An 18,056-nucleotide genomic window follows, 5' to 3' on the forward strand; every position below is an offset into this window, starting at 1 on the left:
ACAACTCATAAGATAACCATTTGAAGTCTAACTATTATTTTGGATATTCTCCTGGCAGAATTATTTTTTTAAACAGTGATTCTCTGAAGTCCTCCTCTGGTGCCTCATCATAGCAGGGAGATGCTCCTGCGTTCCAACGGGCGAGCTTGGAAGAGCCCACGTCCTACATGACAACGCTTCAAAGGTTTAAGAGTGTGGGCCTAATGAGAGACTTAAGACATTTTGTTGGTTGAGGGTCAGAGCAGAGCAGTATGGGGAGGCTTGACAGGGCTGTCTGCAAGGTTAATGAATATTTCAGGAACAGCAACTCTAATGTCAGTTATGGAGAAGCTGCCATCTACACGGTTATACGTGTGTTTTATGCAGCATGTATAGGTGATCTAGTTTAAACTACAAATTTCAATAATGTCTATTAATATCCCTTAATTTTATGAGTGACAAGGCATACTGACTTAAGACAACATGTGGCTTCTACTTGAGGTAAGAACGGTTTTCCCTCTAAACCTTTCAGATCAAATCAATTTAAAATAATCAGTGAAAAATTTTGGCCCTGTAAGTAGAAAGGGATTCTGCTATACATTTCACTGCAAAAGTCAATCTACTAAGTAGTGAAACAGGAACCATTTTTTGCTGGCCATGTTTTATTCATCCTTTTCTTTAAACAGGTTAACCAAGGATACAGACAGTATTCAATAAAATAAAATAGGTGAAATGAATTTTCAAGAGACTGAGATGCCACATGCTACATTTAACCTAATTTTATTCATGCTTGCTTTGGGATGGGGAATAGATCATTCAGTAAAAACATACAGTAAAAACAAAATATGTCTTACCATATACAACTTTTAACCTACAATAATGATGTACCTTAATTACGTCCATGCACACAAGTCTAACATTACAATTTTTTAAAAAATAAACACAATTAAGACTTCTAGGAGCATTTTATAATAAAGTAATTCCTAATTTTTCTTTGTAGATAGATCAAGCACCTCCAAAATACAAATTCCTATACACAGTGAGCGCTTTACTTAAAATGAACACTTAAGTAAATTGAGTACGTGGACAGCCTCAGAACAAGCTGATGTTATAATATTCAGCTAGGTAGGCAACAAACCATAGTGCCAAATGGAAAAACTTTATTTGCAAATAAATTTCAAAAAACTAAGTTAACTTTCTATAATTAAATACAGAAAATATACTGATTTGCTAAAATAAATAAGATGTGGTATATTAACACTTCACTATAAAGAATGCATACCAGAACACTTATAAACAGTGAATGATTCTTATTAAGAAGTTACTATAATAACGCTGGCTAAATAGAAGTGCATATTGTGAAGCACTATGGGTGGTACATGTTTTGCCACATACTTCTGTTACCTTGAGGTAGATAACACATGTGTACCAAATTCGGCATTCATTTTCAGTTGCTGCTGGTATCATGTGTTTTAAGAAATGTGTACAGTATGAAAAACTTGAAAATACTCATGAATGAAAAATGTTTTAGGAAAAAAATAGATATTTTCATGCAATTATGTACAGTCTCACTGTGTAAATTTCAAGGCAAGATTTTTTTTTCCTGTAAAACAGATAACTGTTTTACTGAGAGAATGTTTTTACTTGGCTTAGTGCATTTCTTTTGTCTCCTCCTGCATTGCATTATTTTGCTCTATTCTTTAATTTTGTGTGCAAACGACATGCCAGTTTAAAATGAAAACTATTTCATGTATAGAAAGTAATTCTGGATTTTAAAAACCAAGAACTAATGAAATCCATACTAAAATGACACCGTCTGATTCAAGTAAAAAATGACTTATACTAGTAATAAAAAAGACAAAACACATTTCATGAATACAAAAAGAACTGTCTGCTGAGTGTTTTAGTTCAGATGTTTCAGAATGCTGCTGTATGTTTTATGGGGAATCTGGGGGGAAGATTTCATAGCAGAAGGTGTTAATGTGGCCTGTATTGATTTAAGTGGTGAACCAACTGGACTATGAAACTGTGGGATGCCTATAGACTCAAGCTGCTTGTTAAAGAGGAACTCCCCACTATTGTTAAGAAAACCCTCCTCACTTTCTCTTTCCCCAAACTTGCCATCCTCTATTGGCTCAGTTTCTAGCATTTCAGTATCTTCCTTCCTGCTAAAGAACTTGTCCAAGTAACTGGTGTAAGTGTTTTCCTTCTCAATCTGTTCATCCTTTCTTACTTCGCAACAAAACTGATCTATGAGAAAACATTCCTCCCCACCACTCACAAACTGGCTGTCCCAAGAAGACTGGTACAAAGCTTCTAACTGAGCCAAATTCGCCATTCCTTTTTCCTGTTTTTCCCGGCTTACTGACTTTGATATCAAACTTTTCAATTCTAGTTGGGACACTGAGCTATTCAAGTCATTTAATTTATCAACAACATCAGTAGACTCATGTTGTGAACTAAGTTGAATAGTTCCTGCAATAAAGGAATCAAAGTCAAATCCTTGATTCTTCTCCCTTTCTTTTTCAACCAGTTGCTGTGATGCTTCCTCAAGAGCTATTTGAGCTTTAACCAATCCATTCCTTTCACATTTTGACTTGCCTTTCTTATCAGATTTTTCTTTGCTTTGTTCTTTCCAATTAGAAAGATCTATAATAAGTTTGGGTTCATAGTAATGGTTAACTTCACTCTCTCTCCAAACTAAGTTATCTAGATATGATGACGACCTCATTTTGTAGTTACAAGTGTGGCTGCATTCCAGATCACAATACTTGTTTTCATGATGATCTGGATATTGCCAACAAGGCTCAGTAGAGAAATGGGTATCAAAGGCAGGATCCTTCAGATACTTTTCACGATCTCCATCCAAATATTTTCGAGGATCTACTTGGACTTCTTCTTCATCAGTGACATCAGAAAGAGCCCTTGGGTCACGCTGAACTTCTTCAATATCAAAATTATTGTGTATAGGCCAGTCGTGGTCTGAAAACTGACAATCATGGTACCTGAAATTAATTAATAATGGGGTCAATCTTTATCCACATCATCTTCATTAAATATTTGAATATACAAGTAATAAAATTAAGTATTTGAATTTTAAAAATCCATGCTGAGTTCTCTAAATGATATAAAAATCAGGATTTTCTGTCCTTTGGAGTTTATAATCTGGTTAGAGAGATAAGACCTGTCCATGTAGAAAGAAATACAACGTAAGTCAAATGAATATATGTTCTGATTAAAGGTTTACAGATCTGAATTTTTTAGTAATATCATTCATCAGTCATCATTTTCAAATAGGCTTTCTTTTAACTAAAATTCCTATCTGTTCTTAACCCACAAAAACTACTATAAAGAATGTTCTTCTAATTCAGGCCAATAATTTTACCAATTTTCATGCCGTTCATCACAAATGGGATCAATTAAGATGTGGTTATGGAATCTGAGGGCCAGAAGGGAACTCTGAGCTGTTTAAGAAAAATGCATAATTTTAAAGAAGGGGACACTGGGACTCCAGAAATGTTAAGTCATTTGCCCAAGGTCACAGTTAATGGCAGAGCTAGAAAAAAGAACCCTTTAAACTTAGTGACTTAACAGAGGAGGGAAAAAGTAGTATTTAAAAAGTGACAAAACTTCAGCATATTAACTACTATATTTTTCATTCTTAATGAGTTGGGAGGAAATATAATAAAAATCAGAAACTGGAAGGAACTTTAAGTGTTTTTTGGCCATTGTTCCCCCTTTTGGCAGGACTATGCCATAACCATCCAATAAATAAAATTTTAAAAAGGGATCCCTATGATCTTCCATTTCCATTAGTCTGAAAGTTCCCTCTAAACAATAAACCGAACAAAAAATATAAGCAAAATAGTAAAAAAAAATTTTTCTAGACCGATATTCTAATATTAAATGTATTTGGATATGTATTATCTATACCACAACAAAAATAATTCATCCTCTAAAATGTAATTATATACATAAAAGCCTAATGATTAGCTACAAGGTAGCTATTTGGGGTTTCTCCCCCCCACTCCAAATCAACATTATCTTTATTTGCTATGCTATGGAATTTTAAAAATATTTTGCATCCCCCTATTGTTGCCCACACCTAATACTTCATTTTTAAAGGGAAAACAAAACCATTCAGGAGTCTGTGATATTAATCAAGTGTGAAAAAAGATTGAGGAAATATGAAAATAATAGAATTTAATTTTTTTAATTCTAAGGTTGTTTCAGAAAAAACAGTAAGCATTTTTAATGGCATATTTTAAGAGTATGGTATTTAAATGGTGTATTTAAAGATAAACAATCTGCCAGGAGAATAAAATTAAGAAACACACATAAAAACACGGTACCGTTATGAATACAACTTCTGCACTGATATATAAAAATTCATTAATAAAAATGCAATCATGTTGTGGTTCATAGAAATAAATGCCAATTATAAAGTAGTTTAATATAAAATCATCAATTTTACCTCTCCCAATTATAAATATGACTATGAGTTTCATCCATGAGCAAAATATCATCAACTTCATCTTCAATGTGAAAAGGATGGCTTGAAATTGGTTCATCCATTGGAAAGGAATAAATGCTCATATAAGGATGGGACAGAGCTTCTTCTGCGGTCAATCGATCCATGGGACTAAATGTCAAAATTTGCTCCAGGAAGTCCAGTGCTATAGATAAAAGTAGGAAAAGTTTTTTGTTTTGTTTTTTTAAAGAAAAGTGGGTTTTTGGGGTAAGAAAAACATTCAATGATTCATCAAACATGTAGTAAGCACCTACTACTATGTTCAAGATACTATGCCACAAAGATTTTTTATTAAAAAGATAATCCCTGTCCTTGAGATACTAATATTTAAAAGAGTGTAAGAGAGAACTGGGAAGATATGACATATATGACAAAATAGGAAGTTTAAGATCTAAACAAAACTCTGTAGGAACATTTGAAGAAAGAATATTTTTCAATTCAAGGATTAAGAAGATGATACCTAAACTAAGCTTGAAAAGAAAGATTCTTCAATGCCAGAGCATATACCTGCATATGATGACAGATAAGTGTAATACTCTCTAATACTTCATGCTATATAACAGGGATGGGGATGTCTTTGCACATTAAGACAAATTACAGGCCAAAGCAAACAAGGGTGCCATATGAAATAAAGCTAATTCACTTATCTCAAACTTTTAATGTTTTCCCCTCCTCTTTTAAAAAAAAAGTGATACAAAATTTGACCAAAAAAATCTACATTATGATCAATTAAGAGAGAAAAAAAAGTAGAAATGGAAGAAAAAGGGGTCCTTTTCTCATCAATAAATCAACAGGGTCATGGGTTGATACCTGATCCCATATCAATGCTAGGTATGTTTGGAAACATCATAGAACACACCCATATTTGTCTTAAAGTTGGTGCTTTTCTCCCACCTTATCTTATCATTGCTCCTATGCCAATCACTGATTAGCTTTCACCTAATCCATTAGCTGTCTCATAGTTATGCCAGAAACCATTCTCTGGTTCCTTTCTTTGTCTTGGGCCATGTAGTCTAACTCAAGAATGATGATTAATCATGGAAGAGTTTCATGACCAATGTATACTGTACTGTTTCAATTAATGATCCAGGTTCAGTAATCCTTTTATTAATTTCTTGCTGCTCTCCTAGCAACTTCCCTATAACATCTATATAGCTAGTCAGAGGCCTGTTTAAATGTAACAAATAGATTTAAGACAAAGTGCAGGCTAATCAAGAATTATCCTTGAACCAAAAATACTTTATTACAAAAGGCCATTCAAAACACTTCTCCAGGGGGCAGCTGGGTAGCTCAGTGGATTGAGAGCTAGACCTAGAGATGGGAGGTCCTAGTTTCAAATCTGGCCTCAGATACTTCCCAGCTGTGTGACCCTGGGGCAAGTCATTTAACCCCCATTGCCTAGCCCTTACCATTCTTCTGGCTCCAAGAGGGAAGATTAGGGTTTAAAAAAAACAACCCCCCCCCCAAAAAAACACTTTTCCAAGTTTAAGTCCTGATAAACAAATGTGAAATATTTTACTGGAAAGTTTATTGCTAATCAAGTGCAAGTTCCCACTTTTCTTTTATCCCTACAACTTAAATCTGTTTCTAATACCCATCTTCTCAATCTTACCATTGATCTGGGGAGGGAAAGTGTTATTCTTATATAAAGTAAATCATCCCACCACTGCCCTTGAGCTTATTTCTTTCTCAACTCCTGAGGAATCTTATTTTCATTCCTTTCCTTTCTCTTACTAGGCTTTTTTACCCTGTGTACATTACTCAAAGGTTTATAGACTTTAAAGTAACCTTTGCTTCTCATTATAACTATGGTTCTATTTCCCTTACTCTCTTCCTTTCACTGCCAAATATTGTATCAATGTTTCCTTTAGTTTTTTGAAGCTATTAGCAGACAACCAAACAATATGAGCAAAAGACTGAAAATGCCCAAAGGGCCATAAGATTAAGCATATCCTGATGCTGTAATACCACTACAGGTCTGTATCCCAAAGAGAGCATAAAAAAGGGGAAGGGATCTACTTGTCCAAAAGTATTTATAACAGCTCTTTTTGTGGCGGCAAAGAACTGCAAATTGAGAGGATGCCCATCAGCAGTTGGGAAATGGCTAAACAGATTGTGGTACATGTTGGTGATGGAATGGAACTGATGCAGAATGAAATAAGCAGAACCAGGAGAACAATGTACACAGTAACAGCAACATTGTACGATGATCAACTGTGATCAACTTGGCTACTCCCAACAATGCAACAACCTGGGACAATTCTAAAGGACTTAATACCGGGAGTGCTTTCCAGCTCCAGAGATGAAATTAGAGTTGGATGCAAATCAAAGCATATTATCTTTCATATCAGTGTATCTGCAGTTTTATTTGGGGGTTTTGGCTTTTTATGAGTATGCTCTTAAAATAATGACCAATATGGAAGTGTGTTTTGCATGATAAAATATATAGAGCAGAGATCAAATTACTTACCATCTCTGAAATGGGGGGGAGGGGAGAGAGATGGTTTGGATCATATAATTTTGGAAAATGTATGTTAAAAATTATAATAACATTTAATTGGGAAAATAAAATATCTTTGAATTTTAAAAAAAGACTGAGCAAGGGGGCAGCTGGGTAGCTCAGTGGAATGAGAGTCAGGCCTAGAGACGGGAGGTCCTAGGTTCAAATCTGGCCTCAGACACTTCTCAGCTGTGTGACCCTGGGCAAGTCACTTGACCCCCATTACCACTCTTCTGCCTTGGAGCCAATACACAGTATTGACTCCAAGACGGAAGGTAAGGGCTTTAAAAAAAAAAAAAAGACTGAGCATACATGAGCAGAATTTGTTAATAGCAAAAGCAAATTAAAACACCATCTGATCCATGATACACACAGATCCAGAGTCACTCCAAATTCATATCAAAGCACAAAGGCAATCCTGAATTCTCAAAGACTATGTTAGCAGTCTGCAAACTCTCCCAGATTCTGCCACTTTGGAAAGAATTTGAATATGGTCTCAAGTAATGAACTATGTCTGCTTTCTAAGGACAAGCCTAACTGAGTAGGGACAGACTCATCACTTAGTTGGGTGACCACTTAATAATGAATTACTTGGCAGTGGCAACTCAGAAAGTAGCAAAAACATAATGAGTCTTCAGTCCAGCTCCTGCAAAATAGACAGTGACAGGGTGGTTAAAAACTAAGCAAGAGGGTTCTAAAGATCCATAGTTGGCATTTTTTTAAACCTTTGCCTTTTTGTCTTAGAATTAATACTAAGAATCAGTTCCAAGGCAGAAGAAAGGTAAGGGCTAGGCAACTGGGGTTAAGTCACAGCTAAGTGAGGTCAAATTTAGATCCAGGACCTCCTATCTCCAGGTCTGGCTCTCTATCCATTGAACCACACAGCTGGCATTCTAAATGGGAAATCCCTATATAGTGACCAACCAGAAGACATAATTGTGGAGGTACAAAATCACCTCAATCTTCACAATCTCACTATACAGAAATGATTTTCAGTTGTTACAGTTATGTCTGACCCCATTTAAAATTTTTCTTAGAAAATATACTGGAGTGGTTTGACATTTCCTTCTCCAGCTTATTTGATAGATGAGGAAACTGAAGCAAACAGGCTTAAGTAACTTGGCCAGGGTCACACAGCTAGTGTTAAGAGTCCAGATCTGAACCCAGATCTTCCTGACTTCAGACCCAATACTCTACCTACTCTACCACCAACCTGCCCATTACAAAAATTATAACAAAAGACAAAAGAAAGTTGTAGCTAAATGGAAGGCTCGTTAACAAGTTTCTTCCTTGGAGAGGCAAAAAGGGGGCTGGCAGAGATGATTTTATTGTGTGCCCCAAGGCAACAAGAAACACCTTCAAACAAGTTCATCTCATATTTCAATGCTTATGATTTAGATATGAAAAAAAGACGAGGAAGAAAATTATGCCAATTATCTGTTTCAGAGGATTAGGATTAGGAGGTAGACAAACTATTTGAAAACCTCAACTAGAATCTCCAAATTAATACTTTTATATTTGTTGATTTCAATAGGGGAAGACAATTTGAAATGTTGTTAAAAAAAAAGGTACAAAATGAGAACTAAGGGCTTATAGATCATCATAAAGAAGTTATGTGTCTAAGTACCAGAAATATTTTAAGAAAAGAGTCAAGTGGCACTGGACAAGGTGAGTGTAAAATAACATTTAAAAAAGAAAATGATTGTATTCTGATGGGAAATGATTGTTTTTCAATTATTTTGCATCACATGAATTCATTTGGAATCATCAGTTTTGTGCAAAGTCAAACTATCAACTTGTTAGGGCAAAGACCAAATCAATAACAAATTATAAACAAGAAAAATAAGAATTCATGGTATTTATTTGAATGATTCCAAACTGACTTAAAAAATGGAAAACAAAAGAATAGGCCTTAACAGATTATAACAAGTTCTAAAGGAAGTTGGACCCATGTAAATCAATTACCATAATAAGGAGGAGACCAAAGGAACCTCATTGCTGCCTCACCCATAAAACCACTTGATCTCCTTGCCAAACAGAGACATGGCAGCCAACAGCAACACTGGTTCAGACTCTTAACCTCCTACAGTCTCACTGAGAAGGACAGTGGAAGATTATAAGATTAATTATCCCATAAAACAGTTTGCAGAAAAAAGTTTTCAGAAAGCTCGTCCAGAGATCCAGTTAAGCCAGATCATCCCAAGAACACTTACTGAAATTGGACAACAAGCATGAAAAATGGAAAAAATCTACAAAGATTTGTACAACAAATTCTTTTCACCATCAAGGTTAGTGGAGCGACCATATTTGTACTCTAACATCAGAGTTCTGGATGTGCTTCCTGAGGAAGTGGAAATGGCACTGAAGTAAACAAAGATGGAAAAAGAAGCTGGACTCATCCAAGCACACATAAAGGTGGTCCGTGCTGGAGGCGACACAAGTTTGTGGGTGTTGAGGTATCCATTCTCAAGGTATCTGAAAAAGGGGAAGATACCAAAGGTATCTCAGACCTTATTACCACCAAAAAAAGGTGACCTAGCATATAGTGACAGCTATTGACCCATATGCCTATGTCGAATAGTCATATGATTTGGTTACCTCAAAAACCTCTAAGTAACCCCTTTACTTTTTTTCCTCCCCTTTCCCCTTACCCCACAATTTTTTAGTATTTTCATCAAGGAATGGAACAAAATATAGAGAGAAGGAGAAGGCATATAATAAAGAGGTGCTGCTTCTTAACTCTGGGAGTATCATGTGTCAAGCTTGAATTTTCCTGATTTGCAATGATTAAAAACTATGTGGTATTTGGTATAGCGGAAAAGGCACTGGCTTGAGTCTAAATACAACTTCGAATCCTGATTCTGCTACTTATTACCTGTGTAAACTTAACTTCATATGAATAAGTCATTTAGCTTCTCTGGAATTCATCTCTAAAATGAGGGAGCTGAACTGGCTAGCCTTTCAGGCCCTTCCTACTCTAGATCTATGATATTTAGTTGGAAGTTAGAAATATTAGAACTGATTCTTTAACAATATAGGGAGAGCACCAAAACCAAATGATCAAGGTAAGTTCTAATAGGCTGAGAGTGAGTCAATCAGGCTACCAAATAGGCATATCCCCAGTCAGATTATTAGTATTCTAGAGAAAGGGAGACCATCTGAAAGACAAAGATGCTTTGATACTGTATATCCACACATCTATGAGGCCACAGATCCAATGAAGCAACAAACTGCGCATGTAGGCTATAGTGTATGTGTGGTTACAGTTTATTATCCTCTCCCCATTCCTTCATCTCAAAACCTTTTGAATAGCATCCACCACTCTCTCCTTTCCCCCAGTCTCTGACAATGCATTAGCCCTACTCATCAAGGCCAATACATTGATATCATCCCCTCCCATTTTCTCAAGCACACTGCATTCTCAATAATCAAACCTCTCTATCCACCACAATTTGACTCCTCCCTATTGGTTCCTTTCCAGCTACTTTCAGACATGATGAAATCTCCCTTATCCTTAAAACAACCTTCACTAAACTTTACCATCCCCCCTCTCAAGCTATCTATCATGCTATACCCTTTCCTCCCCTTTCACTGCTAAACTCCTCAAAAAAAAGTTGTCTATACCCGATGCTTTTACTTCCTCACTTCTCATGACACCCTCAATCCTTTTATTAACCCCTTCTAACAACTCTAAATAGAAGAGCAAGAAAATTGGGTTTAAGTGACTTGCCCAGGTTCACAGAGATAGCAAGTGTCTGAGGCTAGATTTGAATCCACATCCTCCCAACTCCAGATCTGGTGCTCTATCTGACTGACCCCTACACCTAGCTACCTAGCTGACCCCTCTCTTTAATGCTATTTAAACTGACTTCCTACTCTATCACTCAACTTAAGTGTTCTAGTCCTCTCCTTGGTTACCAATTATCTCTTACTGCCGAACCTGAGCGACTTTTCACAGTCCTCATATCTTTCTCAACCTAACTGCTACAAAGGGCAATACTCATCACCCTCTCCTCTTTAAATGCTCTCTTCTTTCTGGATTATGGTGGTACTACTCTCTCCTGGTTCTCCTCCTACCTCTCACCTACTTCTTAAATCTTCTTTACATTAGTAAATCTTTATCTGTATTATATTCCCCAACTATGAGTATTCCTAAAAATTTGTCCTAGGCTCTCTTCTGAGTGACCTCATTGACTCCCATGGATTTAATTATCACATCTAATGGATATGATTCAAAATATATAATCCCAGTTTCTTGCATGATCTTCAGTAACAAATTACCAGCCATCTAGTGGCTATTTCAAACTGGATGCAGAAGACATTTCGAAATCGACATGCCAAAAAATGAACTCATTCTTTCCCCTGCTCATACTCTCCCCCTTTGTAAAGCCTTTCCTATTTCAGTTGGAGGTATCATCATCCTTCCAGGTTTGTAACCTTGGAATTGTCCTCAACTCCTCACTCCACATACCATCAGTTCCCAAGTCTTAATATTTCTATTTCCAAAAGATTTCTAAAATTATATCTGTACTCATATAGCTAGCACTTTAATTCAGGTTTTTATCAACTCTTACCTAGATTAATTATTTTAAGAGCCTTTTAGGCCTATTTGCTCATCTATAAAATGTGGCAACTAGACTACCTAAGCAACTTCTGACAACAATTCAATTCAACAAGCATTCATATAAATTTATGATTCTAACTGACAGGCTATCAATTAAACACCTATTTGTTGAGAGAGACCAACTTAACAAATACCTACAAAGCCTATGTGGACAAACCATACCACCCAATCACTCCAAAAACTTCCATTTAGACTTTGTCCTTTCCAACTCTTTGATTTGATAGAGATAAATTTAAATATATCTTTATATAGGACACACAAATTAAGAAACTATATTCATCTAGATATAATAATAAGAAATATTCTTGTTTATTATGCAAAATTCAGGAATATGCATGCCTAGTTTTGAACAGATTTTAACTTGTACCCTCTATAGTCATCAATGAATCATCAAATGCCTGGAGATGGGTAAGGAGTGCCCATGCTAATTGCCATCATTTTATTACATGAAGCTGCTTCTTCTCAGTCTGACAAATGGCCTTTCAGAAATTGTGGATATCCCTAACTCTCATAAGTTTATGGCCCTTGCCCAGAATTAGATACCTCCTAAGACTTCCTGCCATTCTATTAATGGATATTTCAAGATTTGCCTGAATTTAGGTGGGTACTTCCAATATTTTCCAAAGAAAGCACAAATTAACTTTTTTTGGTTTTAAAAATTGGAATCCCCAGACACTTTCTAACTGTGTGATCTTAGACAAAGTCACTTTAACCCCCGTTGCCTAGCCCTTACTACTCACTCTTCAGCCTTGGAACTGATACACAGTACTGATTCAAAGACAGAAGGGTATGGGTTTTAAAAATAAAAATAAAATAAAACATTAGAATGAATGTATGCTGATTTCTGGGCTTGATCAAAAAAAGTATTTAAAAAACTAAAGCTTTAGTTTTTCTATTCTGCTCTTAAAAAATAAAGAATGAATGCTTTAGTAAAGTAGTGCCACCTCCATTTGATCTGAAAAAGAACAATTTCATTCTCACAAATGCATTTTGTCTGTATATACTTGAAAATCAACTTAGAGGATTAGGATTTTTGTGGAACTGACAGTCACTGTTTCTCTCAAGCTAAGAAAATACCACAAAGCTAGTTAGCATTCATGCACATTAAAAGATGTCACACTTCAGTTGTGCCATTAAATAAACTTTGTTTAGCTGGGGCAAATCATTTACCTGCCTGAATATCAGTCTCTTGATCTGCAAGATGGAGATGTACCTCAGAGAGTTGTGGGGAATATGTGTTGTAAATCTTAAAGTAATATACAAATGTCATTTACTATTATTAGTGGTAGCAACTCATATTTATGTCAAATGAGTAAATTCCCCAATACTTGGGAGATATCTATTATTAATAAGGTTTTTGGTTTATTTTGTTGATTATGGCTTATCATTTAGATTATGGATAATTTTGTGATTTGAGCGCTCATTTGTCATCTCCATTTTTTAAAGGATTTTCTAGATATACCATATCATCTACTAACATTTTACCTTTTCATTTCCAAATCTTACTACAGTTGCTAAAATTTCCAATATAATGTCAAATAAAAGCATGTATCTTTGATTTGTACCTGTTTTTAAAATAATTTTTTAGGGTTATCTTTTAGTTTTGCATCACTTGTTTCCCAATCTCCCTCTTCTCTTCCACTCCCAAGGAGTAATCTCTAATAACAAGGAACAAAAATGAGGAGGAAAAAAAGCGTTTAGCAAAATTAATCAACATATCTAAAAATTCTGGTGGAATTATTTATTTACTAGCTGGGTGACCATAAGCAAGTCACTTAACTTTTCTCAGCTTTAGTTTCATCATCTGTAAAATGTTGATAATAATAGCATTCACCTCACGGTTGTTTTGTCAGGATCCAATGAGGCATGTAAAATGCTTCTAAACCTTAAAGTGCTATTTAAATGCCAGATATTTTTATTATTTGCAAAATTATTTGAATACAGGGAAGAAAGGATGATACTTTGTCATATTTCTTCTTGTCTGAACTTGGTCATTATAATTTTGCAACATTTAGCTCTCTTTTTTTTTGTCAGTGTTATCTTCAGTTATGATGTAATAGCCACTATGTACATTGTTTTCCTGCTTCTATTAACTTCAACTTCACTGCATCAGTTCATTTAAATCTTCTGAAGGTTTCTCTATATAGTCAATCATAGAAAGGTTCTCTTAAAATGAGCTACATTTACTGACTTTTTAAAAAAAATTCAACTTAATTTCAAGCATTATGTCTTGTAGCATAATATTCCACTACATTCATATAAAACTTGCTTAGCCAATCCCCAAAAGATGGACATCAAAATTTTTTAAGCCTTTACCTTCTATCTTAGGATCAACTCCGTATATTGATTCCAAGGCAGAAGAGCAATAAAGGTCAGGCAACGAGGAATAAGTGAGTTGCCCAGGGTCACACAAGCTAGGAAGTATCTGAGGTCAAATTTGAACCCAGGACCTCCTTTCTTGAGGCTGGCTTTCGAGCCACCTAGCTACTCCCTAGGATGTCTACTTTTTGTTTTCAGTTCTTTGCTACCATAAAAAATATTTACAGTTTCTACGGGGCCATTCTTGGCTTCCTTAAAGTATATATGCCTATCAGTAGACTTTCTCAGTCAAAAAGTATAGACTCATACCATTTTCTGTGCTTAATTCCAAACTGCTTTCCATAACAATTTGGTTGTATCAAGTTATAGATTAATCAACAATAAGTTGGCGTATCTGTCTTTCCATGACTTTTCCAATCTTTTGCTTCTTGTTCAATTTGCTGGGTGTAAGATTTGTTTTAATTGGCATTTCTCTAAGCATTTGTATGTATGTGTTTCACAGGGCTGTTAATAGTTTACAATTCTTTTGAAAAATATTCGCATCCATTTATCTTTTAGAATTAGTTTTTGGTCAGTTTATTTCTGCTCCCCTTGAATATCAGTGTCCTTAATAGAGATAAATGATTCAAAAGTTTTCTCTACTCCCTCCCAATTGACCCCTTCCCTTATCTCAGAAACAATGTTTGGCTAGTTAAAAAACTTTTGTGTCATCAAAATCCCCAGTTGAATCTTTTGTGATCACATCTATCTATTCTTTAGTTTCAAATTTTTCCTGGAATCATAAAAGGGAAAGGTACCTGACCCAATCCTCTTATTTTTTTTTAATGGTATGATCTTTAAAGTTCAAGTTCTGGGGCAGCTGGGTACCTCAGTGGATTAAGAACCAGGCCTAGAGACAGGAGGTCCTAGGTTCAAATCTGGCCTCAGACACTTCCCAGCTGTGTGACCCTGGGCAAGTCACTTGACCCCCATTGCCTAGCCCTTACCACTCTTCTGCCTTGGAACCAATACACAGTATTGACTCCAGGACGGAAGGTAAGGGTTTAAAAAAGAAAATAAAGTTCAAGTTCTACTCCATTTTGTGCTTATTATAATTTATGGTGTAAGATATTATCTAAACCTAATTTTCACCAAATGGCTTTCCAGTTATCCTATTAATTCTTATCAAACAGAGAAGTTCTTCTTCCCCAAGCATTTTTTTTAGGTTTATTAAACCCAGTTATTGAGTTCAACTGTTTCTGATTCATTCTTATCTAGTCTGTTCTGCTGGTCTACTTTTCAAATTTTTAAAACAATACCAAATGATTTTTACTTAGTAGTATTTGAGGTCAAATACTTACTGATTGCTTTATAATATACTTTGAGGTCTAGATATGCTATTCCAATCCCCCTTCATTTGTTTATGATCTCCCTTAAGATTCTACATTCTTTTGTTCTTACTTTAAATGAGATTTATTCTTTTGTTTCTACAAGTGAAACATTATTTTGGCTATCTCTTTTAAAGCATCTCCTTGGTGGTATGTTATTACATCATTTTTATTATGGAAAAGCCCAGTCATACATACACTGTTGCCTCTATAACTAGTACATGTAAGAGAGAAGGAAGATAAGCAAAATTACAAATGATAAAAGAAATAGGTTGTTGTTAGACTTATTTTATTTTTCTGTTCTTTCTTTAAAAATTGCAGGATTTCCTTAAGTGAATGTTTTTTTCTAGTTCCTTAAGGTTTATTTATTTTTCTTTTTTTTCTTAATCATGAAAATACATGACAATATAAATTGGCTTCTAGGTAAAACAGTGGCTGCATCCCATATATTTCAATGTGACAATGGTATTACAATCTTTTAAATGCTATCATTTTTCTGATGTCTTTAACCCAATTGCTTTGACAGATTGTTTTCAGTTTTAAATTAGTTTTATAATTTTTCTCATGGCTATTTTATTTTATTGCAGCATGAGATAAAAATACAGAGTACATAGATACATATGCACATGTTTTTTCCTGCCTCTTTGAATGTTACCTGACCCAAATTGTAATCAAACTAATTTTTGTTAGTGTTCCCTGAGTCTGAAAAGGTATAGGTTGGTTTTTTTAATTCTTCTCTCATTTAGTTCTAGTATCTGTTAATTTCAATTTAATAAAAAAGAAATGTTTAAATATATGACATTGTTAATCTCATAATTTGATTTGTCACAGTGATTAATGAGGTGTTGAAGGCCCCTGTTATAGTTTTGTTTATTTCTTCTTTTACTGATAGGTATCTTAAGGCATAGAGCTTCTGATATGGAACCCTGAAAACCTGAGTTCAAATCCAGCCTCAGGGAAAGTACTTTACAAACTCTAAAGTACTACTATATAAATGGTATTTATACTATTATTATCTGTACTATTATTTTCATCTTTAATGAACTTCTGAACAATCATCACTATTACATTCTTTTTCTTTCATTACTATGTATTTTTGTTTTCTCAATTTCTTTTCTGATAAATTCTACTTTATGAGATATCAATACTAACTCCACAGAGTAATAAGAATTTGTTCTAGATCTGGTCTTTGCCTGCTGACCTCACAGATGTAAGAAACCCTAAGTTATATGTAGTGGTAATTGTTGTAATAATAGCAGTAGTAGATAGCACTTATATAGCATTTTAAGTTTTTCAAAGCACTTTAGAATATCTCATTTGATCCCCACACAATTGTGGGAGGTAGGCAATGTTATTATCCCATTTTATAGCTGAGAAAACTGAAGCAAATACAGATTATCCAAGTTACTCGTCCAAAATCACATAGCTAGTGAAGTGTTTGAGGCAAGATTTGAACTCAGATCTTTTTGACTCCAGGCCCAGACCTTTATCTGTTACAACATCCAGCTACTGAACAAAAGTCCTAATTAATAATGCTGATCTGTTTGAGGCCACTTTAAAAATTCTACTTGGGGGCAGCTGGGTAACTCAGTGGATTGAGAGTCAGGCCTGGAGACGGCAGGGCGGGGNCAGTTGGAACTTCACCTCTATTTATAGCTTCAAGTTCTGACTTTCTGAAGATTCTAAGACTTCTGACTTTTTGTGACCATTAGAAATTACAGAAGCAAAAAGTTTCTGTTAGCTACCTTGCATTATAGAGATTACATGCCTTTTCTAGGGTCACACAATATAAGTCAGAGTCGTCTTGTTTTGAGCTCTCTCAAAGTATACACAGATGTTACAAAGACAGCTATCTGTAAAACTACAAGTATTGGGGGCAGCTGGGTAGCTCAGTGGATTGAGAGTTAGGCCTAGATATGGGAGGTCCTAGGTTCAAATCTGGCCTCAGACACTTCCCAGCTGTGTGACCCTGGGCAAATCACTTGACCCCCATTGCCCACCCTTACCACTCTTCCACCTAGGAGCCAATACACAGAAGTTAAGGGTTAAAAAAAAAAAACTACAAGTACTCCAAGGGTTTTTTTTTAGACAATCTCCTCCATTACCTACTATTCCCTTTGAGCTTGGAATCTCATGAAAGGCACTGTGGCAGTTTTGGAGTTAGAAGACTTGGGTTAGAATCCTGACTCTTCCATTTATCTTCCATTTATATGGTTTATAGCAAGCATTTATGCTCTCTAGATCTTGGTTTCCTCATCTTTTAACAACCTCTGGGGGCAGCTGGGTAGCTCAGCAGATTGAGTCAGGCCTAGAGGTGGGAGGTCCTAGGTTCAAATCTGCCCTCGGACACTTCCCAGTTGTGTGACCCTGGGCAGGTCACTTGACCCCCATTACCCAATCTTACCGCTCTTCCACCTATGAGCCAATACACAGAAGTTGAGGGTTTAAAAAAAAAAACCAAGAAGACCTGAGTTTAATTAAAAAAAAAATTAATAAATAAAAAATTCTACTTGGGAGAGTAATCACATACACAGACAACTTAATAATATTATGGAGTTTTTTGTTGTCTGCTTTTTCGTTTTATTCCTGAACTGTGACCTTTCTCAGGCTTCCTACTCGAAGAGTACATACATACCCCACAATCATTTCTAATTTAAAAGATGAGTCAGAAACTGAGCTTATAAGACCATGTTACTAGAGATTATTGAAACAGATCAATGGATTTCTTACCAATAA

General features: G+C 35.3%; 1 protein-coding gene across 1 annotated transcript in view; it reads right to left on the minus strand.

Moving 5' to 3' along the window:
• Positions 1–743: 743 nt before the first annotated feature.
• The window catches only part of MAPK6 (mitogen-activated protein kinase 6), a 31,296-nt gene continuing 13,983 nt past the window's right edge, over positions 744–18,056 (minus strand). Inside the window, exons 4-5 of the mRNA XM_044665163.1 lie at positions 4,454–4,655; positions 744–2,984 (exon numbers count right to left, since the gene is read on the minus strand). Coding sequence (XP_044521098.1) covers positions 1,883–2,984; positions 4,454–4,655 — 1,304 coding nt within the window. The 3' untranslated portion in view covers positions 744–1,882. The remainder of the gene's footprint in view (positions 2,985–4,453; positions 4,656–18,056) is intronic.

Source organism: Gracilinanus agilis, chromosome 2 (assembly GCF_016433145.1).
Source record: "Gracilinanus agilis isolate LMUSP501 chromosome 2, AgileGrace, whole genome shotgun sequence".
NCBI lineage: Eukaryota > Metazoa > Chordata > Mammalia > Didelphimorphia > Didelphidae > Gracilinanus > Gracilinanus agilis.